This window comes from Salvia miltiorrhiza, chromosome 6, assembly GCF_028751815.1.
Source record: "Salvia miltiorrhiza cultivar Shanhuang (shh) chromosome 6, IMPLAD_Smil_shh, whole genome shotgun sequence".
Classification (NCBI taxonomy): domain Eukaryota; kingdom Viridiplantae; phylum Streptophyta; class Magnoliopsida; order Lamiales; family Lamiaceae; genus Salvia; species Salvia miltiorrhiza.
In genome coordinates, this window is record NC_080392.1 from 13,921,260 (window position 1) to 13,946,213 (window position 24,954).

At 36.8% G+C, this 24,954-nt stretch overlaps 3 protein-coding genes across 4 annotated transcripts; 2 read left to right on the forward strand and 1 right to left on the reverse strand.

Moving 5' to 3' along the window:
* The first annotated feature begins 559 nt into the window (after window positions 1-559).
* Window positions 560-1,935, forward strand: LOC130988802 (putative germin-like protein 2-1). Its single transcript, XM_057912765.1, has 2 exons — window positions 560-753; window positions 1,191-1,935. Exons 1-2 carry the CDS (start codon window positions 639-641, stop codon window positions 1,724-1,726), a joined length of 651 nt encoding a protein of 216 aa, XP_057768748.1. The 5' UTR covers window positions 560-638; the 3' UTR covers window positions 1,727-1,935.
* A 9,783-nt stretch (window positions 1,936-11,718) lies between these two features.
* Window positions 11,719-15,228, forward strand: LOC130988785 (probable protein phosphatase 2C 43). 2 transcript variants are annotated; one of them, XM_057912745.1, is made up of 5 exons: window positions 11,719-12,233; window positions 13,037-13,426; window positions 13,967-14,331; window positions 14,442-14,678; window positions 14,756-15,228. In XM_057912745.1, exons 2-5 carry the CDS (start codon window positions 13,123-13,125, stop codon window positions 14,987-14,989), a joined length of 1,140 nt encoding a protein of 379 aa, XP_057768728.1. In that variant the 5' UTR covers window positions 11,719-12,233; window positions 13,037-13,122; the 3' UTR covers window positions 14,990-15,228. The 2 variants fall into 2 exon arrangements, with proteins under 2 accessions (XP_057768728.1, XP_057768727.1); XM_057912744.1 differs by having other exon boundaries at window positions 11,777-12,233; window positions 13,113-13,426.
* Window positions 15,229-15,381: 153 nt separating this feature from the next.
* LOC130988783 (actin-66) lies at window positions 15,382-18,230 on the reverse strand. The gene is made up of 5 exons (XM_057912742.1): window positions 17,981-18,230; window positions 17,200-17,272; window positions 16,722-17,115; window positions 15,779-16,392; window positions 15,382-15,694 (listed from the first exon to the last, which is right to left on the reverse strand). The coding sequence occupies exons 2-5, from the start codon at window positions 17,257-17,259 to the stop codon at window positions 15,629-15,631; spliced, it is 1,134 nt and encodes a 377-aa protein (XP_057768725.1). The 5' UTR covers window positions 17,260-17,272; window positions 17,981-18,230; the 3' UTR covers window positions 15,382-15,628.
* Window positions 18,231-24,954: the final 6,724 nt, after the last annotated feature.

A 24,954-nucleotide genomic window follows, 5' to 3' on the forward strand; every position in this document is an offset into this window, starting at 1 on the left:
TCTGTAATTTTCTGCTCAACACTATCTGTTTAGGCCGTCCCTGCACCGCGATTTTTTTATTTTTTATTTTTTAATATCAAATTTGCAAGATTAGGACTTGTTTTGTTTGCCATTTGGTCATTAATTAGATGTCTGATTGAGACGCAAAAGACTATGTAACTTTTCATGTTAATTTTCTGCTTTAATATAGATAGAGACATGAACTGAAACAAACATTCAATCATCCTAATTTCATTACAAATTAAGAAATTTTTTTCGACTCAGTCAGCTAACTATCATCTCATCCGGCAGGAAAAAAGAAATACTATATTTTTGTCTCGTATTTTAAACATTCCAACAGAAAACAACACAAATTAATTAAGGATATTTATATATATGTATGACCAGTTCATATTTGGTTTATGCAACGCTTAATTTGTTCTTACATGGTTTGGATAGAATAGAAATGATCAAGAGCTTCTTCTAGCTTGGGCCACGACTGTTTCAAAGATTCCTACAGTTTTAAGACATGCAGCATGAAATCCTTCTATAAATAGATATGTAAACTCATCATCAACGGCATCGATCTCTCAAATTCTTAGCAACTTCTACTCTTACAAAAATACAGCTAGCTAAATTAATTCAAGCTAGCTTTTGCCATGGCGAAACAATCTCTGTTATTGAGCACATTGGCTCTCAGTTTCTGCTGCATTGCATTTGCATTTGAGCCTAGCCCATTACAAGATTTCTGTGTTGCAGATGCCTTAAACTCAGGTATATATTAAAAGGGTTAATCATGTTTCTTGTCCCCAATTTTTATTGTTTAAAAAAAAAAAAATCCAATTTTCATTTTCTATTTAAAAACCCTCAACTTTCAACGTTTTCCATAAAATATCATGCTAGCTGTGCAAAATTTGGCATGCAGTAAAATAATCAATCACTTCGCCGTATTCTCAAGTGAAACGACGTTGTTATATTGAATGATGTGGAACAAAAAAATCTACCTAAGGATCGAGCAAGGTGACTCCCCGTCATCGGATTTTGTATAGCAGAATTTTTTTTTTGAGAAAGTATACATTTTCTAAAAAACGGTAAAAATTAGGAACTTATATTTATGATTAATCGAAATAAAATAACTTTATTAATTGATTTCTTGAAAAAGGAACATATATATATATGATGATGATGATGATTTATGTGTGTTTGTTCAGCAAGAGTGAATGGGCTGGTCTGCAAGAGCCCTGCATCAGTCCAAGCCAGCGACTTCTCCTTCAGTGGGCTCCACATGCCAGCCGACACGAAGAACCCCTTTGGCGCCACGGTCACCCCAGTGACAGTGGCCCAGCTGCCCGGGCTCAACACTCTAGGTATTGCGTTGGCCCGGATCGACTACGCCCCCAATGGGGTCATCGCCCCCCACTTTCACCCCAGAGCCTCCGAGATCCTCACGGTACTCGAGGGCTCCCTCGAGGTTGGGTTCGTGGGGTCGAACCCGGAGAATAGGCAGATCATGAAGACCCTCCACAAGGGTGATGTGTTTGTTTTCCCAGTTGGGCTGCTGCATTATCAGCGCAATGTTGGGAATGGATATGCAGTTTCTATCTCTGGATTGAGCAGCCAAAATCCTGGTGTTATAACTGCCACAAATGCTATTTTTGGGTCAAAACCAGATATCTCTAGTGATGTTCTTGCTAAATCTTTTCAGGTTGATGAGAGCATTGTGGAACAACTCCAAGGAAAGTTCTAGAACAACATCTATGAATTATCTTGATTATTATCAAAGCATTAGTTTGTCAAATTAGCTCAATGTTATAGAGTTTGAATTTCATGTTTTATGCTTTCTAGTTTTTCTTTTGTTGTTTCAATTTTCAATTCCGTTATATAGTTGAGATCGATGTTTTATTCCAAAAGACGATAGTATTGGTCTTATATTTACTTCCAACAATATTACAAGCTAGTTCGGTTTTTTGACTGCGTACTTGTAATGTGACTAATGTTGATCGTTATTATATAGTAGTAGTAGTTCAGGCTTATTCTCACGAGAAAAAAGCACATGTATTGTTATAAATTTATAATAGAGAATCAAATAAGATGAAAAATAAAGAAATAGAGAAATCGAACGGCTTAATATAATGAACAGTAAAAAATCTCTCGAAGTAAGTTTAAGGGATAAAAATCACGGGTTAAGTGAAAAAATCAAAAAGATTAAATTTGTAGTAGCTATTATATATAGTGAAAATTAATAATGGACTACTAATTGTATTTTTTGTTTTTTGCTAAATTTCAAAATTTTGGATCCAATTTATATTTTCTATTTTTGTACATAACCTCACTATTAATTTTACAATTAAAATCCTTATTAAAATTTTCACCTATCCAAACACATTAAATCTCGCACATTCAGAAGTTAGAACACGCAGAGATATTGATGCAGCACACCCAGAAGTTAGAACACGCAGAGATACTGATGTTGTAATTGTGCATAAAACATATATAAAGAACAAGAATACCAAAATTGGTTACTCAGTTCGGTGATAAAACACCTACGTCTGGGAAGCCTCTCCCAGGGTAAATTATCCACTAGTGATGATAAGATATACAAAGGACTTACCCGTGAAGACTCGTTCTCCCAAGTCTCTATATCTTCCCAAACCTCCACTAAGATGAATAATTGAGAGCAAGACAACGACTCACCATCTAAGTGTGAATGTTACACATTCACCACCTAAACCCAACAATATAAACAAACTTACACCAACATGTTGGTGTAAGGGAACAAAAGAATAATCCAACCAACGCCCAATACTACAAGAAGAAATAAGCAAAATATAATAACACACTCACACGTACTGTATGCTATGAACAAAGCCCATGAAAATACTCTCAATATGCAGTAGAGTAACAAGAAAAATGGCCAGTAGCTTGAGTCCTCTTCATCGTACATATATAGGCAAACCCTAGCAGGAAGCATGCTTTGAATAGGCGACTCTCTGAACTAGTTGAAGTCTATCTGATAATTTGGAACAAAATAACTCTCCTCAATCTGCAAAATCGGATCCATGTTTATCCACAAATATGCAATGGTTAACTCCAAGTTTATCTCAAAAATTCGCAAGTTTAGGGCTGCTAGGTAGGGGTGAGCATTCAATTATTCGGTCACCGAACCGAACCGAACCGAATAATAAAAATCAAATTAAAACCGAACTATATAATTAATATCCAAATCCGAAGCAAACATTCTTAATACCAAACAAAACCAAACCAAAACATTTTGGTTCGGTTTTGGTTAAAACCAAATAACTGAAATAAATACACTATATTTTTTAAAGTTTAAATAATTAATTAATATTCAATATACAAGATTCGAAATCCGTAAAAAATAATAATCCAAAATTTCCAAATTTTTTAACCTAAGATTAAGAGTATAAATTAAGAAAAATTATTGAAAAATTACTTTAATTTTTTTTTTAAATTGACCGAGATTGAGAGTATAACTTAAGAGTAATTATTGTCTATTTTATAGAATAGTAATAATAATCATTTTAATTTTTAAATAATATATATATATATATATTATTAAATTATAAATTAATTATTATTTCGGTTCGGTTTTCGGTTAACTAAATATTTTTTCTTAAAAACCATAACCAAACCGAAAAACCGAAAACTTCAAAATTCAAAACCAAAACCGAACCGAAAATCAAATTAACCAAACCGAATTAGTATTTCGGTTAGGTTCGGTTCGAATTTTCGAATTTAACTGGATTTTGCTCACTCCTATTGCTAGGTGTCTCCAAAGTAACTTAGAATATAGGAAGCTACTCGTGAAGCAATTGTTCTAAACAGCAAAGTAGAACATTGGAAGACACTTGTGTTGTCTACATAATGACAATAATAATGAGTATAAAAATACTCTAACACTTATTAAACAATATATCAAATTAAATGTGAGACGTTGAGACCCTTCTTCCATCCAAATAACTTTTTATTAATTTTTATTAAAACTTGTGTCTTTTTCCTTGGGGAAAATGTTTGAGGGACGGGAGTATTATCTTCTGAAGCCCACAATTTTGTATATGTAGAATTTGAAATATGAAATGAGCTTCTTTCATTTAGTGATCATGATGTGACCAGCTCTGCATGTTATCTATTTGTGAATAATTATCTTTGTCAAACTTGAAACTAAGCTTTCAATTAGTTGATATGTTTAATTAATTATTCATATATCACTAGGGGAAGAATATAGATGTATATTTTATGTTTTGGAGAAAAAGAAAAGCAAAAAAATGGTGATAACTATTTGCAAGGAATGAAATAGGAGTTGGCAGGTGGAGATGTGTTTCAGCCTTGATTTAGGGCTGACTGATTAAGTATACAACAGCCCTAAAGAAGGGTGAAATAGTAACATAACTCAGAGATGGGTGACCTGAAAAGAGATGAAACAATAACATTGCCCAAGGATGGGTGGCTTAAAGAGACGTGAAACAGTAATATTGCCCAAAGATGGGTGGCTGAAAGACAAGTGAAAAAATTAAACTTAGTAAGAAGCCAACTCGACAACATGACAACAACAAAATAAAATCATAAAGCTTGTCACACAGGGGGGCTAAGAAAAGATGGATTGACCGGTTGAGTTGTGTTAAATCATAAAGCGAAACACTGAATTTGTGAGCTGAAAACTGATTTCATTATCCGTGTTTCTTCCTTATATACAGAGATTACAAAGGGAGTTACACCCACCGCTCATTAGCGGTTAACTTAACAACATAACCGAAAGTTGAACAAACCTTAACTAAGCTAATCTCAGTTGACTTAACTAACTAAATCTTTATCAGAATATATTCAATACAACCCTGACACAAGCTAAACTATCCATTTTCTAAGGGAAATTTGGAGATCCCAGAAACTGGAATATGGAGATAGAGAGCGGCTTTGTGAAGATGTCTGCAAGTTGATCTTCAGTAGGAACATAACGCACATCCAATTCTTTGTTGAGAACCTTGTCACACACAAAGTGAGTATCTATTTCAATGTGCTTTGTGCGTGCGTGATGAACTGGATTAGAGGCAATGGCTGTTGCACTCTTGTTGTCACACCAAATGATGGGTGTATGAGGAATTTTGAAACCAAGTTCATGAAGTAGAGACTGAATCCACACAACTTCAGCTGAAGAGTTGGCAAGAGATCTCTATTCGGATTCAGTTGAACTCCGAGATACTACATTTTATTTCATGGAACTCCAAGAAAGTAAATTTGAACCAAGCAGAACACAATAGCCACCGGTTGATTTTCTGTCATCAATGGAACCTGCTCAATCGGCATCTGAAAACACTTGAAGATGAAGGTAAGATGATGGTGAGAAGATAAGACTATAGTGCATAGTGCCTTTGAGGTATCTCAGCAGCCTTTTGCAGGTCTTCCGCTAATTTTCAGTAGGAGCTTGAAGGTATTGGCTTAGTTTATTTACCATGAAGGCTATATCAGGCCTAGTTAAGGTCAAATATTATAGTGCACCCACAGTGCTGCGGTATAGGGTAGGATTTGAAAAGTGGGAGGCTGTCATTAAGGAGAGTTTTGTACTGACATCATATGGAGATGGCTGAGGCTTGCAGTCAGCAAGATTGGTTTTGGTGAGAAGTTCATAGATGTATTTAGATTGATTTAGAAGGTAGAAGTTGGAGGGGGTTTTGAAAATATGAATACCTAAGAAGAAGTTGATAGTATCAAGGGTTTTAAGAGCAAAGGCCTGAGATAGATGATGTATAAATTGATAGATAAGAGCAGAATCTTCCCCTGCGATGAGGATATCATCAACATATACCAAGAACATGATAAGTTTTCCATTTTTTTCTCATGTGAAATAGAGAGTGATCTGAGGTGGAGCACTTAAAACCACAGTTCAGAAGATGAAGTTTAAGCTTTTCATACCAAGTTGTGGGCGCCTGTTTCAATCCATATAAGGATTTGTTGAGCTTGCATACATGATGAGATTTATGAGGATCAATAAAGCCTTGAGGTTGTTGCATATATACTGGTCTGTCAAGGGTGCCATTGAGAAAGGCATTATTGATGTTGAGGTGCTGAATATCCCACTTGAATGTGGCTGCAAGTGAGAACAAAAGCCCGACAGAAACCGGCTTCACAACTGCACTGAAAGTCTCCAAGAAATCTATGCATGCTCTTTGCTGAAAGCCATTTGCAACAAGGTGAGCTTTAAGCCTGCCCACAGTGCCATCTGCATTTTGTTTTACTCTGAAAACCCATTTGCACTGAATTAGATTCATGTCAGATGAATATGGAATGAGCTCCCATGTAGATTTTTCAGCTATAGCACTCATTTCTTTCTCCATAGCTTTGAACCAGTCAGGATTAGCAATAGCATCAGAGGTAGAAACAGGAAGTATAGCAGTAATAATAGCTTTACCTGTATTAGTTGTGTGGGCTGTAAACACCCTAGGCTTGTAGATTCCACACTTGGCCCTTGTTCTCATGGGGTGAGTGTTGATTTTGGGAGGTGATGGAGAGGCAGATGGAGATGGTGAGTGTTGAGAAGAAAAAGATGGAGAGTTTGCTAGATTTGGAGAGTTGGAATGGTGACTTGATTAAGGAGTTGCCTGAGGAGAAGGATGAGTGTGTATTTGGGCAGGAGAGTTTTGTGGAGTAGATGGAGCAGCAGTGTAAGAAGGTATAGGAAATGAGTGTGAGCAGAGAGGTGGAGAGATAGTGTTTTGAAGTGGTGTATGAGGGAAGAGAGTGAGATATGGGAACTCTAATTCATTGAATACTACTGTTCTTGCAATGTATAACATGCTTGATGGATGAAGGCATTTATAGCCTTTATGAGTTGGGCTATAGCCGAGGAATAAGCATTTGGATGATCTGTATTGGAGTTTAGAGTGATTGTATGGTCTGAGGAAAGGATAACAGCTGCATCCAAAGGTACGAAGGAGGGAGTAGTCTGGTGGTGTGTGATATAATTTATGATAAGGAGAGAGATTTTGAAGAGATAGTGAAAAGAGTCTGTTTATGAGATGGACAGCAGTAGAGAAGGCATCCCACCAATATTGTTGAGGCATAGAGGTTGAAGCTAGTAAAGCAAGGCCAAGTTCAGTGATGTGTCTGTGTTTCCTCTCGGCTCTACCATTTTGTTGGTGTGTATGTGGGCAAGGGTGTCTAAAGGCGATGCCTAGTTTATCTAGTAATGGTTGTAGGCTTCTATATTCCCCACCCCAATCGGATTGAATGGCTTTTTATCTTGGTTTGGAATTGTCTTTCCACAAAGGTGTTAAAGTTGGAGAAATGATTGTAAACTTACGACTTTAGGTGGAGTGGAAATAACCAGGTAAACCGGGTGTAGTCATCAATGAAATGTAAGTAGTATTTAAAGCCTTGGGTGGATGGAGTGGAGCTAGGCCCCCATACATCCGTGTGAATTAACTGAAATGGAGCAGTTGTTTTAATGCTAACAGATAGAAATGTCATACTATGAATTTTGCCCAATGTACAAGCTTTACAAAAGGAAGGTTTGAGAGTGGATACATTGGGATTTATAGTTTGTAAAGCTAAACTGAGAACACTACTACAAGGATGTCCTAATCTTGAGTGCCATAGGTTTACATCTTTATTTTGAACTAAGAACCAATCTGCTGCTGCACTTGGTTGATTTGAGGAGGTATATGAGTTGGATGTCTTGAGTGTAGGATGAGAGATTTGAGGTAGATGGTACAGACCTTCTTTAAGAGAGCCCTCCAGTAGGATTTGCTTGGTGCGTTTGTCCTTGACAAAACAGGAGAAAGGGTGAAATTCAAGAAAGACACCATTATCAGAGGTAAATTTTGATATGCTAAGTAGGTTTTTGGTGATGCTATGTACAAGTAAGATGTTTTTTAGCTGTAAATTTTTAGATGAGTGCAAGATAGGAAGGGTAGTGGAGCCTATGTGAGAGATAGGGAGTTGAGAACCATTACCTACTGTGAGAGTCTATGTTCCATTGTATGGAGCATGGATTTAGAGATTAGCAAAGTCTAAGGTGACATGGGCAGATGCTCCTGAATCCAGGTGCCAATCATTGCATGCAGTAATGTTAGTAGCAGGGGAGATAGTATATGTAGAGGGTTGGTGGTGAGATATTTGAGTGTTGGTGTTGGGAGGAGGAGGAGTTTCTGTGTGAGTGAAGTTAGCTTCAGGAGGTGAAGATTGAGATAGATCAGGGCCAGTAAAGCTAACATCGAATCTACGAAAGTATTTCAGTGCAACATGATTGGACTTACCACACAACTGACACATGTTATTGTTGTTGCTATAGTACATGCCTCCACCTCATCCACCACGATTACCGGAACCTCTGTAGCCTGGTTTTCCACCTCTGTCTTTGTTGTTATTGTTATAAACAACATTAGCTTGAAGTTTTGTTGTTGAGTTGAAGTAGAAGAAGCAGCGAAGGCTGTTGCAGTAGGTGTAGAAGATTAATTTTGTAGCCGGATCTCATGAGTTTGAAGAGAGAATTGAACTTCATCAATAGTAAGATCTTCGCATCTGGACTAGAGAAAGACACAAATGCTTTCATATTCAGATCCTAATCCAGCAAGGATATAGTTGACCAGATCTAATTCTGGTATCGGTTGGCCTATACTAAAGAGCTGATATGAGATTCCTATGAATCGAAGAATATATTCATCGATTGATAAATCACCTCTCTTCATAGTTTGAAGTTGCAATCGGAGTTGAGTTGTTCGAGCTTTTGATTGAGATTGGAATAGCTTTTCAAAGGCATTCCACAATTGTACCGATGATGTACATCAGCCTACATATCCTATCATTGAAGGTGGTAGGGAGGCAAGGATCCAGCTGAAGATGAACTGATCTCGTCTAAGCCACACCAAATATTCTGGATTTGGAATTTGCTCGGCTGAAGTAGAATCAGAGAATTGCGCTGGAGTTGTATCTTTGAGAAGAAGATCCTCGAATCCATAGGCGCAAGCCATGGCTAGAACTTGAGTTTTCCAAAAGTTGTAGTTGGATCTGTCAAGTTTGACACTGATTGGGTGAATTGAGGAGAGATTTGAAGGTGTAATGGTTGAATCCATGGGAAGAAAACACAAATCTGAGTTTGAGAGAGAGAGAGAGAGAGCGGAAGAATGGAGAAGGATCGGAAAAGAATGCGGTTATGCAGAAAAAATGCTCGATACCATGTTAAATCATAAAGTGAAACACTGAATTTGTGAGCTGAAAACTGATTTCATTATCTGTGTTTCTTCCTTATATACAGAGATTACAAAGGGAGTTACACCCACCGCTCATTAGCGGTTAACTTAACAAAATAACCGAAAGTTTAACAAACCTTGACTAAGCTAATCTCAGTTGACTTAACTAACTAAAGCTTTATCAGAATATATTCAATAGTGTGTCAGTCTTGAGATTCAGGGTTGCGTGAGTAACTATACAACAACTAAAAAAGGGTGCAATTAGTCACATATATTTGATTGTATTTCTAATCTTCTCAATTTCTTCCTAACTACTATCATTTATCATTATCTAGAGCTTCTCAACATAAGTTTACTCCTGAACATAATAGTTACACCGAGCGGCATCACCACCTAACCCCAAAAGAAGGGTGCAAATGATGGATTTTTTTTAAATCTCACCCATGCTCTTTTGCAGAGTTGAAAAATTTTCAACCTTACTCTTTTGCAAAGTTGAAAAGTTTCACTCTTTCTCTTTTGCAGAGTTGAAAAAAATCACCCTTACTCTTTTCAAAGTTAAAAGATTTCACATTTGCTCTTTTGCATAAATAAACACAAGTTTATGTTCCACCAGACATATATATGATGACATATGTCTATTGGAATAGGGGGAGTGATGATGTGGATGACATTATGCTCCTCCTTTTAGGTTAAACCTAATGGATAAAAATCACGGATTAAGAGAAAAACAAATAAATTTGGTGAAGAATGTTACTCCCTTCGTGCCAGTTTTTAGTATCTATTTGAGAGTGACACGGAATTTAATAAAGTGGTTGGGTGTATTGTAAATGGAATAAGGGTCTCACCTTTTATATGAGCGTTAAAATAATTAAACTGAAGCAAGAGTCCCACTTATTTTTACTAAAAATTGAAATGGATACCAAAATATGGGACTGCCAAAAAAGGAAATATGGATACTAAAAGTTGGGACAGAGGGAGTATGAAAGAAGAAAGCCAAAATTAAATGCATTTAGTCAAAGACGGAGTAATAAGACAAAAATTGAGCTCAGCTCCGCCATAGCCTTGGCGCTTCAGCTTCGCTAAACATCAAATTTGGCGGTCAGTTCCATCAAACGTCAATCTTGGCGGTCAATCCCACCAAATATCAATCTTGGAGGTTAGCTCCGACAATCTTGGTGGTTAGCTCCAATACAGAAAATATTGTAACGAGACTTAAGCAAAGTTACCTTAATTAATGGACCTTGATATTAGATTTAACTTGTAATTATAGTTCTCAAGGGGACACCAAACGGTGCGAATACCTTTTTGTGAACAGTGATATCTAGGGTTCAAAATCCATCGCCCCCTTCCCCAAAGTCAAAAAAACTTGTAAATTACAATTAGGGACTTTCATATATAAAATAGGGTATCATCAAGTCATTTAATTTATTATTCACCAACTCAAAATAGAAACTATCTTTCTCCTTCTATATATTTAATGCATTTTCAAATCCATATTTTCAATTATTCTTGCTCAACTTTTTCTACTTTTACAAATTTATCTTAAGATTCTATTCAATAAATATTAGAAAGATCTCATTAAAATTAAAATAAATATTTATATTCACAAGTAGCATTAGCATGTGTTATGATATCAAAATTTTGGAAAGAAACGCTACTTCTCAATTATTCTGATGACTCAAAAACTCACACAATAAAATGTATGAGAAGCCCTATTGTGATAAATTTAAAATGTGATGGGTTTCATTTTTATTTAGAATGTTTAGTGTGATAATATTTGCATACATCCAATCCATCTTTCAGAAATTGAAAATGATATTACTCAACTTTTTGAGAAAAAGAGTCTGAGATGAATATTTCTACTTGAATTATTTTTCAACTTTTTGTGCCTTTTGTCCAATTGTCATAAGTTGCTTGCCAACAGTAACCAAAAAGAACACCATTATTCACATGGGATGATCAATAAATTTTTTGACTTTATTTCACATGGATGCATGGCCAAGAAATTTCCAGATTCTTATTCTGCAACCTTTTGTAATTTTCATAAAATTATTATATTAACCTTTCTGGACATTTTTTTTTATCAAAAAAAGTATTGTATTTACATTATATATAGTGTTAATAGGCAAAAATGTCCTTTTTCTTATAAACACTTGTAAAAATGCCCTTTTTCATAAGTGAAAAAGGGCATTTTTACAAGTGTTTATAAGAAAAGGGCATTTTTGCAAATGCCTCTTATATATATATGACTTCTTAAGAAAAATAAAAGAGTTTCTATGAATATACTGAGAAAACATTCTTGCTGTTAATATGCCAGGTAATTCAATATTCGAATATTATAACATTGTCATTGTATAGGTTAATGAGTTTTACATTATCATTTAAATAATTTGTACAAAATTTTTTTTAGGGCCATATATATTTACTTTAATATTATGATATTCCATTATAGTATCAGTTACTCCACTTATCAATCATTACCCACCAAAATCGGTACTCCCTATTTTTAAGGTTTTTATATATAGAAGTCAAACTCAAGAAATTTTAAAAAAATATAGTTTCAGTTTTGTTTATTAAATTGAAAATTTTGCAACTTGCCGCACCCTTCGTCAACTTTTCCCCTCCTCTCTCTCTCTCTCCCTCTCCCTCTCTCTCAGCTTTCGCTGCAAGTCCACATACTTTATTTCTCTCTCTACATCTATACGTACACGAGACCTATACATATATAAGCACACAGAATTATGATGCGAAATACCTGAAGCCCTTGTGCAATTTGAAATCCCAGATCCATCTTCTCTCGCAGTTTCTCTTACAACTGCGAAAGTATCTTCCTTTTGCATAAAATTTGTTCAACTTCTCTACCCTTTTCCGCCACTTTTTCTTTAAGAAATTTCTCTTCACATAAGAATTATTTTCTTGTGTATTTTGGGTTACTGAAAAGTTGAGTCTTGGCCTCGTATTGTGGTGCATTGATCAATTCTTTTTTCTGGGGTCTTGATATCTCGATCTCAAAGATTTTGCACCTGCTGTAGCTGTGGATTGATAATTCCGGTGAGTTTCAAGTCTCTTGAGTTGAATTCTCACTCCCCTTGCGCAATTTCGAATTGAGTATCGCGATTGAAGATTTTGTTGGTTTCGTGATTCGAATATTCACCATCTTGTGAAAGATCGTAGCCTGAATTGTTGTCTAATCTTCTAGATGGGATCGTGGGTTTTAAATTTCCGTAATCAAGTATCAATTTTGTGTTTCATTCTAAATTCGTCGATATGATTTGAATTTCAAGTTGTAATCTGAACTGAATTCTTGCTTGTTTTACCCTTAAGAAATATGTCCTGCTTGGTTGAGTTGTACTCTTGCTCTGCAATATCGATTCATTAGTATGTCTTATGCTTATTGGGGTTGTACTTGGCATCTTTTTCTTTTTTTGTCTTGTTGTATTCAATCTGATTCTTTGACCATTGGTCCTCGAATTTTCATCCTCTTGCATTAACTATAGGACAAATTTCTATGAGTCCTAGATTACAGATTATCCTTTCTAGATTTCCAGCCTTTGTTGATTGGTATGCGTTTAAAGTATTCTCACCTTTGATTCAGATTCAGTGTGACCATTTTATGGTAGTTGCTGCAGGTGTAATTATATGACAAATTTCTAAGGTTCCTAGACTACTTCTTGTTGTCCTTAGTAGATTTCCAACCTTGATTGATTAGTATTTAGTAGTTTAGTACGCGTTTGAAGCTCGTCTTTGTTTCAGATTCAGTGTGACCATAAGTTCTTGTTTATTGTAGTTGCTGCAAGTGTATTTCCACTGAGTGTAAAAACTCTTGACTATTTTGTTGTTGTTCGACTTGATAGGGCATAAAATCTGTGGTGTGGTGTGGTTTCCATAATCTGCATCAACCTCAGAAGCTTCTTTGATCTGAACTGGTAGGAAATGAGGGATGTGCTCTTGGCTTGGAAGCTCGGTGTCCTCATGTTTGCGCCCTTTCAGTCGATATGCCCGTATGAACAGGGATGATGATGGCAGCGCGGGAGGTGAGGATGATGGGCTTCTATGGTCCAGAGACCTTGACAAGCATTCCCATGGCGAGTTTTCTTTTGCGATGGTCCAGGCGAACCAAGTCCTTGAGGATCAGAGCCAGGTCGAGACGGGCCGCCATGCCACCTTCGTTGGGGTCTATGACGGCCATGGTGGTTGTGAGGCCGCAAAGTACATCTCTGATCACTTGTTTCGTCATTTTCTAAGTAAGACTTGTTTCCCTTTTCAAATGCAAGTTTCTTGTGAAGATAGTGACCATGATGAGCTTTCCAAATGTGATTGTTAAGTTTAATTGAAGAGAAGCTCAATGGTGACATGTTTTCTCCATCAGTTGCAAACGTTCATGGTGACTCGATTCTCCAAGTTGTTATAGATCTTAGTTTTAGTTATCCATTTTGTGGCTGACAGATTGTTTCATATATATATTTTATAAATGGAAGCTGAGGAGTTAGTTATGTATGCAATTTCTTTCATTTCAAAGGCTGCTTGAGAGATCAGACAGACGAAACTACGAACTTGTCTGTTTGAAATCGTTTTAGGGATTTAGTTTTTAAAAAAATGAGATTATGGTTGGAAGGCTTGATGTTTGAATTAGCAGGAAAAGCATGTCGTAGAAATTAATGATTTATCACGACAGTCTAAAGAGTTTTAGCTGCATCATTCTTGGCATCAATGGTTTTATCCGCTTCAAGTAGTTACTGAAAGTTGGCTGTTGCATTATCTGACCTCAGCTCTTTGCTCTACAGAACTGGCGAAAGAAACTGGAACGATCTCCGATGAAATCATCAGAAGTGCACTATCTGAAACAGAAAATGGTTTCCTAACTCTTGTTCGGAGAGCTTACGCGGTTAGACCAGATATTGCAGCAATCGGGTCGTGCTGTCTAGTAGGAGTTATCTGGAAGGGGACACTCTATGCTGCTAATCTAGGTGATTCAAGAGCTGTGATTGGTTATTTGGATCGACCAAACAAAATTGTGGCAGAGCAGCTGACCGGAGATCACAACGCCTCTCTGGAGGAGGTGAGGAGAGAATTGAAGATGTCCCACCCTGAGGATTCGCAAATCCTAGTTCTCAAGCAAGGCGTCTGGCGCATCAAGGGCATTATTCAGGTTTACAATCATTCGTATACTTAATGTGCAAGTGTGAGCTTCAAATCGCTTAGAACTCGTTTCTCCTTGATGCTTCCTGGTTGATATTGGTGTGAACATGGTGTTTGCAGGTATCAAGATCCATTGGCGACGCGTATCTGAAGAGGCCGGAGTTTGCTCTCGACCCTACGTTTCCTAGGTTTCACCTTCCGGAGCCTCTTCGCCGTCCGGTTCTAAGAGCTGATCCAGCCACATTCATCAGACCTCTACAACCCAAAGACAAATTCGTCATTTTTGCATCTGATGGTCTTTGGGAGCACTTGACCAATCAAGAGGCTGTCGAGATTGTCCATAACAACCCAAGGCTGGTGAGCTCTCTCTCCGCCTGCGTCTCCCCCTCCCTCTCCGTTCTTGATCTGATCATTGTCTTTTCTTGGACTATCAGGGTATAGCCAGAAGGCTCGTCGTATCAGCTCTGACGAAGGCGGCCAAGACAAGGAAGATCCCATACAGCGAGATCAAGAAGCTCGATCAGGGCACGAGGAGGCGCATACATGATGATATCACAGTCGTCGTGCTCTTCATCGACCACGAGATGATGGAGAGGAAAGAGGCCGGGCCTGAGCTATCGGTACGAGGATTCGCGGATACTGTGGGACCGTCGAATTTTGATTTCTAGTGAGAGTATGAATTCAGCGTCTTCACTACCATTTCTATAAAGGCTGCTCTGCTCTCTGAAGAGTGGAACTCTGTGATTTTAATCATTACCAGATTTAATGGACAGCATCCAAATGCTTTGTTTTGCATCAGTGTTTATTTCATTATTTGTAACAAATGTTTGACATCTCTTACAGTTTTCAGTTTAATTCATTAATGCATCTGCAAAGAAATATACAAGAAAGGGAGTGTTTGGTTGGATGACGAGAAATATACCCCACGCCCATGTTATAGACTCAAACTTGCTGATGTGTCAGAGATTTAGACCCACTTGTGTTTCTCTCTCCACAACCAAACCCAACAGATTGTGGTTAAATATTTATAAGCAAGCAAAGAATTTATGAGCAATCTATATTTGGTGAAATGTGGAATTTCATCCAAAACTCAAAGCATGATAATAATACTTTAAATACACAAATTCTTCTACAAATTTTAACATAAATGGTAAAAATGAATATCGTCGCCATGTTCAAAGCTTCAAATCTTAAAATTTAAAAAGCTCATAGCAGAAGAAAAAGAACACGATAAACTAACAAGGAAAAGCAAGCAAATAAGCAGCATATCCCAAATCTCTTCTTCCCCAGCACCCAAGATTCTCTTCCTAGAAGCACTTTCTGTGGACGATCGATGGCCCAGATTCATCGTATTCCGCCTTGGCAATCCACATCTGCAAATTTCCAACAAAACCAAATCAGTCAGTATAAATTCTTAAAGCTCCCTAGCTCGTTTCTGCAATGAACGTGCATATTACCTGCTGGAACGTGCTGAGTGACGCCAAGATGGAACCTCCGATCCAGACACTGTACTTCCTCTCGGGAGGAGCCACCACCTTAATCTTCATGCTGCTCGGTGCTAGAGCAGTGATCTCCTTGCTCATCCTGTCAGCAATGCCCGGGAACATAGTCGAGCCACCACTGAGGACAATGTTTCCATACAGATCCTTCCTGATGTCGACATCACACTTCATGATAGAGTTGTAAGTAGTCTCATGAATTCCAGCAGCTTCCATTCCGATCATTGATGGCTGGAACAGGACCTCAGGGCACCGGAATCTTTCTGCCCCAATAGTGATCACCTGTCCATCGGGAAGCTCGTAGTTCTTCTCCACGGCAGAGCTGGTCTTGGCTGTCTCCAGCTCTTGCTCGTAGTCCAAAGCAATGTAAGCCAGCTTCTCTTTGATGTCCCTTACAATTTCTCGCTCCGCAGTGGTGGTGAAAGAGTAGCCTCTCTCTGTCAATATCTTCATGAGGTGGTCCGTCAGATCACGCCCAGCCAGATCAAGACGGAGGATCGCATGGGGGAGTGCATAACCTTCGTAGATAGGGACTGTATGGCTCACACCATCACCAGAGTCGAGAACAATACCTACGAGCACAAACCAACCATCAATCACATGAGATTTCTCCTCTAATTTATTATTCGGTTAAGAAATTTATGTTCTTTGCTAATATGACAGCAACTTTAATCTGAAAACTGGTTAAGAAATTATGTTCTTTGTTAATATGATGACAGCAACTTTAATCTGAAAACTACATACTAATCGAGACTTCCATCATATACCTATTGTAACTCAATTGAACACTATAGTGATTGTTATCAGTGATGCTACAACAAAATTACTTTACCTAAGACTGAATTCCGGAACTGATATATCATGAACCGGGTAAAAATAAAACAGTTTATCATTTGCTTACCAGTTGTACGACCACTGGCATAAAGGGATAGAACCGCCTGAATGGCAACATACATGGCAGGAGCATTGAATGTCTCAAACATGATCTGCGTCATCTTTTCACGATTGGCCTTGGGATTAAGAGGGGCCTCTGTCAAGAGAATGGGATGCTCTTCTGGGGCCACACGAAGTTCATTGTAGAATGTATGATGCCATATTTTCTCCATATCATCCCAGTTGCTGACAATACCGTGCTCAATTGGATACTTCAATGTCAAAATACCTCTCTTGGATTGAGCCTCGTCGCCAACATAAGCATCCTTTTGTCCCATGCCCACCATCACACCAGTGTGACGAGGGCGCCCAACAATGCTAGGGAAGACAGCCCTTGGAGCATCATCTCCAGCAAATCCAGCCTAACAATATTCAGATCAACTTATGATTAAGCATTTACAATCACCGAGAAAATGAGTTTTCATTTGTTCGATAATTAGGTTTACCTTGACCATTCCGGTTCCATTGTCGCAGACAAGGGGCTGAATATCCTCGGCTTCGGCCATTTCTTAATGTGCTCTGGAGAAACAGCATAACAACACAACTATTATTCAATCTATTTTATTATATTGATAGAAAAGACAATCATACAGCACAATGTGACATCTTCTTGCATCTTAAGTCGATCTGGCCAAGATCAATGATTCAAGCCAAATAACGAAAACATATCAAAACAATACTTGATCAAAGTTAGGTCGATTATTAGCAGTTCATATCATATATTCAATAGTCTACAAGGATCATTTTCTAAAAATGAGTGTCCAGTCCACGCAAAAACATCTTACAATGCTGCCACCATATTGATCAAATTATAGGAAAAACAACCGATTAGCGAACTAAGACAAATGTGAGAACACTAATCAATATTGTTTGAGCTTGAAATAATCAACATCCTAACAAACTCAGCATAGATCCCCAGTCAAATTCAGTCTTCCACCAGAAAACTCACAACATTACATTAGTCAATGAGCAACCCAAACAACTCCTCATCAAATTTCAATATCCCACAAACCCTAACACACCCATTTTCAGATCCATTAATCCCGATTCACAAAAAATGCAGATCTCATTACCAAAATCACTTCTCCCCACAGATCAAGATAATCAGAAAACGAAACGAAACATTACACCAACACCACAAAGATCCAATCATCCATTCCCGGATAAACCCACCCATAAAACGGATGTTTACACTGAAACTACCATGTTTCAAGGCTAAAAGCGTACCTTTGAAGTGTTGCTGAAAATGGGTGACCCTCTAGCTTCGAGTTTTCTCTCTCTAGCAGTAGAGAAAAACCTCTGTTTTCCCTTTGTCCGAAGTGCCGCCCTCTCGTTCAAAAGCCAAAGGGAAATGTAAATGGAGTTTCAGTGTTGGAAGAAATTCACCTTATAATGAACCCCAGATCCACGCCCCCGATGATCTCAGCCGTTGATTTTCTATGATGTGCGTCCGTGATGCGTGCGGGGCCCACGACAGCAACACAGTCCTGGCAGATTTAGCTGGCTAGCTTTTTCCCTTTATGACGGATTTACCCCTCTGGTTTAGACCACTTCCTCCTTTTTCTGCCCGGGTCTCTCGAGGTCAATTTCGGGGTCTCACAAAATGAGTCAATAAGAATTCAAGAATTTCCTTTTTCAAAATTTCTCCTCCAAAAATAAAACGAATAAACAACATCTTTCTTCTTTCACCACATCCGCTTTATTGTCCACATAAAATTATGAAAATTATTTATCTATTATTCTACATAAATGTGTATTTTATCAGTTTGGATGATATTCAAATGTCTGTGAACCACATTGTTGTAAAACAATAATCTTTTCTCTCTTGTAAACGGTGATTAATAGTTTCTCTAGATTTTATCAAAAAAAAAAAAAATTACCGGTCAAATATCTTCAATTTGTTTGATTCGATGCATAATTTAGTAAGTGTAATGAGAGTTGATCTCGTGATTTTTTGTAGTTAGTGTAAAATAATACTGCTATTTACGAAGAAAATACAGTTGGTACTGTAATTGCAAATTTCCATAATTTGTAATCAAGTATCAAGACTTTAACCATTTAATTTGAGAAGGGCCAAAATATTTTTAATTCCTAAATTGACACCAGGGGCATAACGTGTCCAAGTAGTATGTGGTTGAGGGCAAATTTGTCTCAGCGCCTAATAAATTTATAAAAAAATAATTTATGCTACTCTTTTTCTGTTAATTTTTAATTGTTTATGGTTCGTGTGTATTAGTGGGTAAGTGGATCGGCAATGATAAATAACTACGTGGGTCGACGGCAAAGTGGGGCATGTCTACAGCCTACTCACCATATTCATGCCAACAATTCTTTATAATTAAAATAAATATAAAGTGTTTAACATAGCCAAAAAAAACTCAAAATTTGAAGAATCAATAAATAAAATAAAGTAAAAGTCTTGACACCTTCTCCAAAAAAAATAACAAAAAATAAATAAATAAAAAACAGGTCCGACGATAATATTGACGATTCATCGATCAAAATATGTGTTTTTAAACCTCTCAGAAGAAAGATGTTGTTTTTAAAAAAGAAAAATAAAATGCAAGAGAAGACCCTTGAATTGTACTTTTATTTTTTCGTCCTAACTATTAGCTCTAAAACAAAGTTACGAATAAATTTATACTCAAATTTATCATTTTGTCATTGTATTTCTCATTTTTTTTATTGTTTGTTTTTATTTTCTATCCATCCTCGAACAATATATCAAGTTCCAAAAAAATGAATATTCGCCTCCCTTTAGATTGTAGCTTAACATGTTAAAAAGAATTTTCAGGTAATTTTAGTATATGATTGGTACAAACTTTGTTTTTATTTAAAAAAATAAATTAAATTTATTACTCCCTCTGTTCACACGATATGAGTACTTATATTTTCTTTTTGGTCCGTCCACCAAATAAGCACTCATTTTTTTGGTAAACGTACCTCACACAACTCACTCATAATAAAAATGGGTCTCTTATTCCACTTACACACACTTAATCAATTTCTTAAAATTCATGTCACTCCAAATTGGTACTTATTTCGTGGATAAATGGAGTATTTTTTTATTAAATTGACTACCATATCAATATTATGGAGTAAAAACTTGTATGAACAAAATGTTGAATTGGATTTAATTCTCACGTACGAGTGAATTTCTAGTCAAACACTATAGGTAAAAATGAAGACAAGTATTGTGAAGATCGAGAAAATTATCGAGGAGTAAGAGGAATCGAACGGGATCCCAGATGTCCAAGCTTCTTTTATCTGAGCATTGGCGACGCGATTTCGATATCTTGCCAATGAGGATAAGGGATGAAATCTATACTATATTAAAAATGGAGTTTTCAATATATTAAAATGGGAGTTTCCAATTTGAAATCAATTTCAAATTGATTTCAAAATTGAGTGGTAATTTTGTGGTTATAATAAAATTGAAGGTTTATGTTTAAACAATATTTTTTTCTTTTTATTTTTATTTTCTTTAACTTCTTATATGTTGTTACATTTCTTTCCAAAATTCAAAATTTGATTAATTATAAAATATTAAATATGCATATCAAATTAAAGATCACGATAAGAGCTTTAATATGATACTATATTTTATGAAAATATTTGATTTAAAATGTAAAAATTTAATTTGTTTAAATATTAAAGTTTTATAAATTTCTCTGTCATCTCTCATCTTTTTTGAATAAATATATTTTTAATTCTTTTTAATTAGTATTTTATTTTTAATTTTTTAACTTTTTTTTTGTTTTTCATTATATCAAATTTTATAATTGTGAATTCTTTTTTATTTTTTCAATATTCAATTAAAATTAATTTTGTATTATATTTATAATTATAATAATTGAATTAGTATTAATTTTATATAAATATAAAAATTAAAAATGTTTTCCCGTGCATTGCACGGGATGCAAATGCTAGTTTAAAAATAAATGAAGGGAAACGAAGATGATTTTAATATGCATATAAAATTAAAGATCATGATAAGAGCTTTAATATGATACTATATTTTATGAAAATATTTGATTTAAAATGTAAAAATTGATTTTTTTTTTTAAATATTAAAGTTTTATAAATTTCTCTGTCGTCTCTCATCTTTTTTGAATAAATATATTTTTAATTCTTTTTAATTAGTATTTTATTTTTAATTTTTTTTAACTTTTTTTTTCATTATATCAAATTTTATAATTGTGAATTCTTTTTTATTTTTTCAATATTCTATTAAAATTAATTTTTTATTATATTTATAATTATAATAATTGAATTAGTATTAATTTTTATATAAATATAAAAATTAAAAATATTTTCTCGTGCAATAATGCTAGTTTAAAAATAAATGAAGGGAAGCGAAGATGATTGAATGTAAAAGAGAGATAACTTGAGGATTTAAAGTGCCTTGAAAATCAAAATGTTTCCTTTAAGTGTTTGTTTATCTTGCGTACATTCACGATTAACACTATTGCTATTTATCAATATTATAAAGGGTTATTAGCGGGCAAATACACAAACTTTCAGTATTTTCTAATTTTTTCCTCGGACTTTATTTTTTTAATCTAAATACACCAACTTAGTGTTTTTCTATTTTTTTCCATGACGAACAATTCTGATCAATTTAAAACTGATTTCGCGTCTATGTGGCCTATTATTATTTAAGTGTCATATACATGTCAATATTTTAATTTCTATATATATATATATATATATATATATATATATTTTGACGAAAGATGAAATAAAATTAAAAGAGGTACCATTCCCCACCCACTGCGTAAAACAACAAAACCTCTTAAAAATGAATAAAGCCATAGAATTCATCTCATTCTCCGCTTAAACAACACAAATTCTTAAAAAAAAAAAAGGTAAACTCATTATTCTATCAATTCTTGCTGACATTCTCTGCTAATCTCTGTCAATTCTCTTCACTCTCTAATTTATGTTTCTAATTGGGGGTAGAATTAGTCTTCGATAAACCCAACCCGACAGTGTTATTCGTGGTCCGAGGGCGTCAAAGTTGGCTGTAGTTGTAACAAATACGAATTCAATCGAAAATGTAAAACGAGATCAAGAACACGCAAGACACAACAGTTATGTGGTTCAGCCGTAAGGCCTACGTCCGCGGAGGGTCAACCGGAATCCTTTTATTGCCTTCGCCGGAGAATCACTGGAATTACATGATTACAACTGCACACTCAAGAAACGCAACTCGATTACAGCAGCTCTCTCACACTTCTCTGAAATCGCGCTTAAGCTAAGGAAGAAGAAGTATTAACCAACTAACGGAAAGAATTCCCTACTAAAAGCTAAAATAATAACCCTTAGTGAAAACGACACCGTTCCGCATAAAACGTAAAAACAGTAAATGTGACTTCCATTATTACAACTAACATTCAAACATGAATAGTAACAGAAGCAACACAGCAGCTAGGGGTGTGCATCGGTCGGTTCGGCCGGCCGATCGACCAAATTTTAGCCAATCGATCGACCGATCGACCCCCCAAAAAAATAACAGACCGACCGAAAACTGATTTCCAAACCGGCCGAAAGCCGAACCGGTCAAATTTCGGTTTTCGGCCGATCGAACCGACCCGACCGCCCACCTGTGCACTTACTTCAAATTTGCAGGTCGGCTATGGCTGTTTCAAGCACGGAGGGCGGCGCCGGCGCGGTGGTGTTGCTGTCAGTGAGAACCTCTTTCTCCTGAAAATCAAGGGCGATAGAGATAGGCCTTTTTTCAGCAACTGTTTCATAATCTCCCACTAGAGGATGGTGGGGTGGCGGTCTGGACTCTGGAGGGCAGCGCGGCTGCGGGCTGCGGCAATTTTGGGCCGACAGCGAAGTGGGGGTAGGGGTGGGGGTGGGGTTGACGGGAGGCTGACTGGGGGTAAAGGAAGGCAGATTGGATTGGGGTTTGGGGTAGGGGTGGGGTTGACGGGAGGCGGACTGGGGGTGGGGGTGGGGTTGACGGGAGGCTGACTGGGGGTGAAGGAAGGCAGGTTGGATTGGGGATTGAGGTTTGGGGCTTGGGGGAGGCGGAAGATAGATAGTGAGAGAGAGATAGGTTAGGTTAAAAAATTAAAAAATATATTAAAATACATATATATTCGGTCGGTTCGGTTTTCGACCAACCAAATTAAAAAAAAAACCGAACCGACCGAAAAATCGAAAATTTTCAAAAAAATCGGCCGAACCGACCGAACCATTAAAAAAACCTACCGAAAATCAATCGGTTCGGCCAATTTTTGATCGGTTTTTTCGGCCGGCTCGGTTTTTGCTCACCCCTAACAGCAGCACCAACAAAAACTTCGATGCCATGCTTCCACAATCTCCACCTTGGCAAGAAGGTTTCAATAACAGATTCCAACAGCTTTCCCTCATCTCAACCCCATCACAGGGCTTCAATCTCCTTACTGCTCATCATGAGTCACCATGCCAACCAACCTAACACAGTGTTTAAACATGCTAGTTGATAGAGCCTTCGTGAGCATATCAGCTGGGTTGTCAGCAGTTCCTACTTTGCGAACCTTCACTATACCTTTGTTCACAATTAGGGGTGTCAAAACGGGATGCGGGTATCGGGTTACCCGTCCCGTACCCGATACCCGCAATAAACGGGAACCGGGTCGGGATCGGGAATCATGATGTGAAATTTTGCGGGTATCGGGTATACCCGAATACCCGCATCTAATATTAACATAAAATAAATTTTATATTTTTATTAATTTTTAATAATAGTAATTAGTGAAACTAAAATTTTTACCCTAATATTTTCACTTTGACAGTGAACAGTACACAGACGTCAGACATGAGTTTCTACCCTTCCCAACTCCCAAATCTTCCACCGCCGTCCCTCTGCGGCTCTGCCTACCTTTGAGATGAATGATATAACAAATTAACAATAATGGTGTATGCTCTAAAATTAATCTTCATATTGATATATAATAAGTATATATACTGATATTGACATACTGTATACGAGAGAAATGAGAATCAAAAAATGAGAATCAATACTTCAAGTTCAAGTCTTCAATTAGCCAAGAATCAAGAAATGAGAATCAATACTTCAAGTCTTCAATTAGCCTCTAATTAATCGGAAAAAAAAAATTAAAAACAGGCGGGTAGGCGGGTACCCTAATACCCGCGCCGGGTATTAGGGTACCCGACGGTGGAGGCGGGACGGGTATCGGGTGGGAGTTTCGCCAAAAAGTCGGGATCGGGTACCCGCAATTTTCGGGTAGGGTACCCGACCCGCCCCGAATAGACACCCCTATTCACAATATCTTTTATGAAATGGTGTCGCACATCAATGTGCTTCGACCTTTCATGAAAGACGTTATGCTTCACCAAATGAATGGCGCTCTGACTGTCACAATAGACTGTGATAGATTTTTGTGGTACTCCAAACTCTTTAATCATAACTTTCAACCACATTGATTCCTTTACTGCTTCAGTGAGGGCCATATACTCTGCTTCTGTCGTTGAGAGAGCAACCACATTCTGCAAACAAGATTTCCATGATATAGTTGAACCATATAGAAGAAAAATATATCCGGACTGAGACCTTCTATTATCCAGGTTAGCTGCATAGTCGGAATCCACATAACCAACCAGAGCATCTTCTTTGAAATCCTTATTTTGAGTAAACAGTATACCAAGCTGAGAAGTACCTTTCATGTATCTCATAATCCATTTCATAGCTTCCCAATGGTGTAATCCAGGATTTGCCATGTATCTACTCAAAACACTGATACCATGGGCTAAATCTGGTCTAGTACACACCATTGTGTAAATGATGCTTCTGACAGCATTGGCATAAGGAGTTTTTCTCATCTTCTCTGATTCTGATTCATTCTTGGGTCTCTGATCTTCCGATAATCTGAAGTGACAGTCTAGTGGAAAACTGACCAATTTTGATTCGTGCATCTTGAATCTCCTTATCACCTTCTTCACATAATTCTCTTGAATTAACCACAGCTTTCCCTTATTTCTATCTCTTATAATGTCCATCCCAAGTATCCTTCTTGCATCTCCTAATTGTTTCATCTCAAAAGTGCTTTTAAGATCTGCTTTCAACAGTTGGATTTCTTTCCTGCTCTTACTAGCCACCAACATATCGTCCACATACAGGAGCAAGTAAGATACTGTATCTATCCCTGCATTCTTGACATACACACAGTTGTCATGTTCAGTTCTCT

What these genes read in the sequence shown, in the direction of transcription:
- LOC130988802 (XM_057912765.1), top strand. Translation starts at nt 639, where the DNA reads ATGGCGAAACAATCTCTGTTATTGAGCACATTGGCTCTCAGTTTCTGC. An exon ending in TGCAGATGCCTTAAACTCAG is followed by an intron (nt 754 to 1,190) that starts GTATATATTAAA and finishes GTGTTTGTTCAG; the next exon opens with CAAGAGTGAATGGGCTGGTC.
- LOC130988785 (XM_057912745.1), top strand. Translation starts at nt 13,123, where the DNA reads ATGTGCTCTTGGCTTGGAAGCTCGGTGTCCTCATGTTTGCGCCCTTTC. An exon ending in GCATCAAGGGCATTATTCAG is followed by an intron (nt 14,332 to 14,441) that starts GTTTACAATCAT and finishes TGGTGTTTGCAG; the next exon opens with GTATCAAGATCCATTGGCGA. An exon ending in TCCATAACAACCCAAGGCTG is followed by an intron (nt 14,679 to 14,755) that starts GTGAGCTCTCTC and finishes TTGGACTATCAG; the next exon opens with GGTATAGCCAGAAGGCTCGT.
- LOC130988783 (XM_057912742.1), bottom strand. Translation starts at nt 17,259, where the DNA reads ATGGCCGAAGCCGAGGATATTCAGCCCCTTGTCTGCGACAATGGAACC. An exon ending in TGCCAGTGGTCGTACAACTG is followed by an intron (nt 16,393 to 16,721) that starts GTAAGCAAATGA and finishes TTGTGCTCGTAG; the next exon opens with GTATTGTTCTCGACTCTGGT. An exon ending in CACTCAGCACGTTCCAGCAG is followed by an intron (nt 15,695 to 15,778) that starts GTAATATGCACG and finishes GGAAATTTGCAG; the next exon opens with ATGTGGATTGCCAAGGCGGA.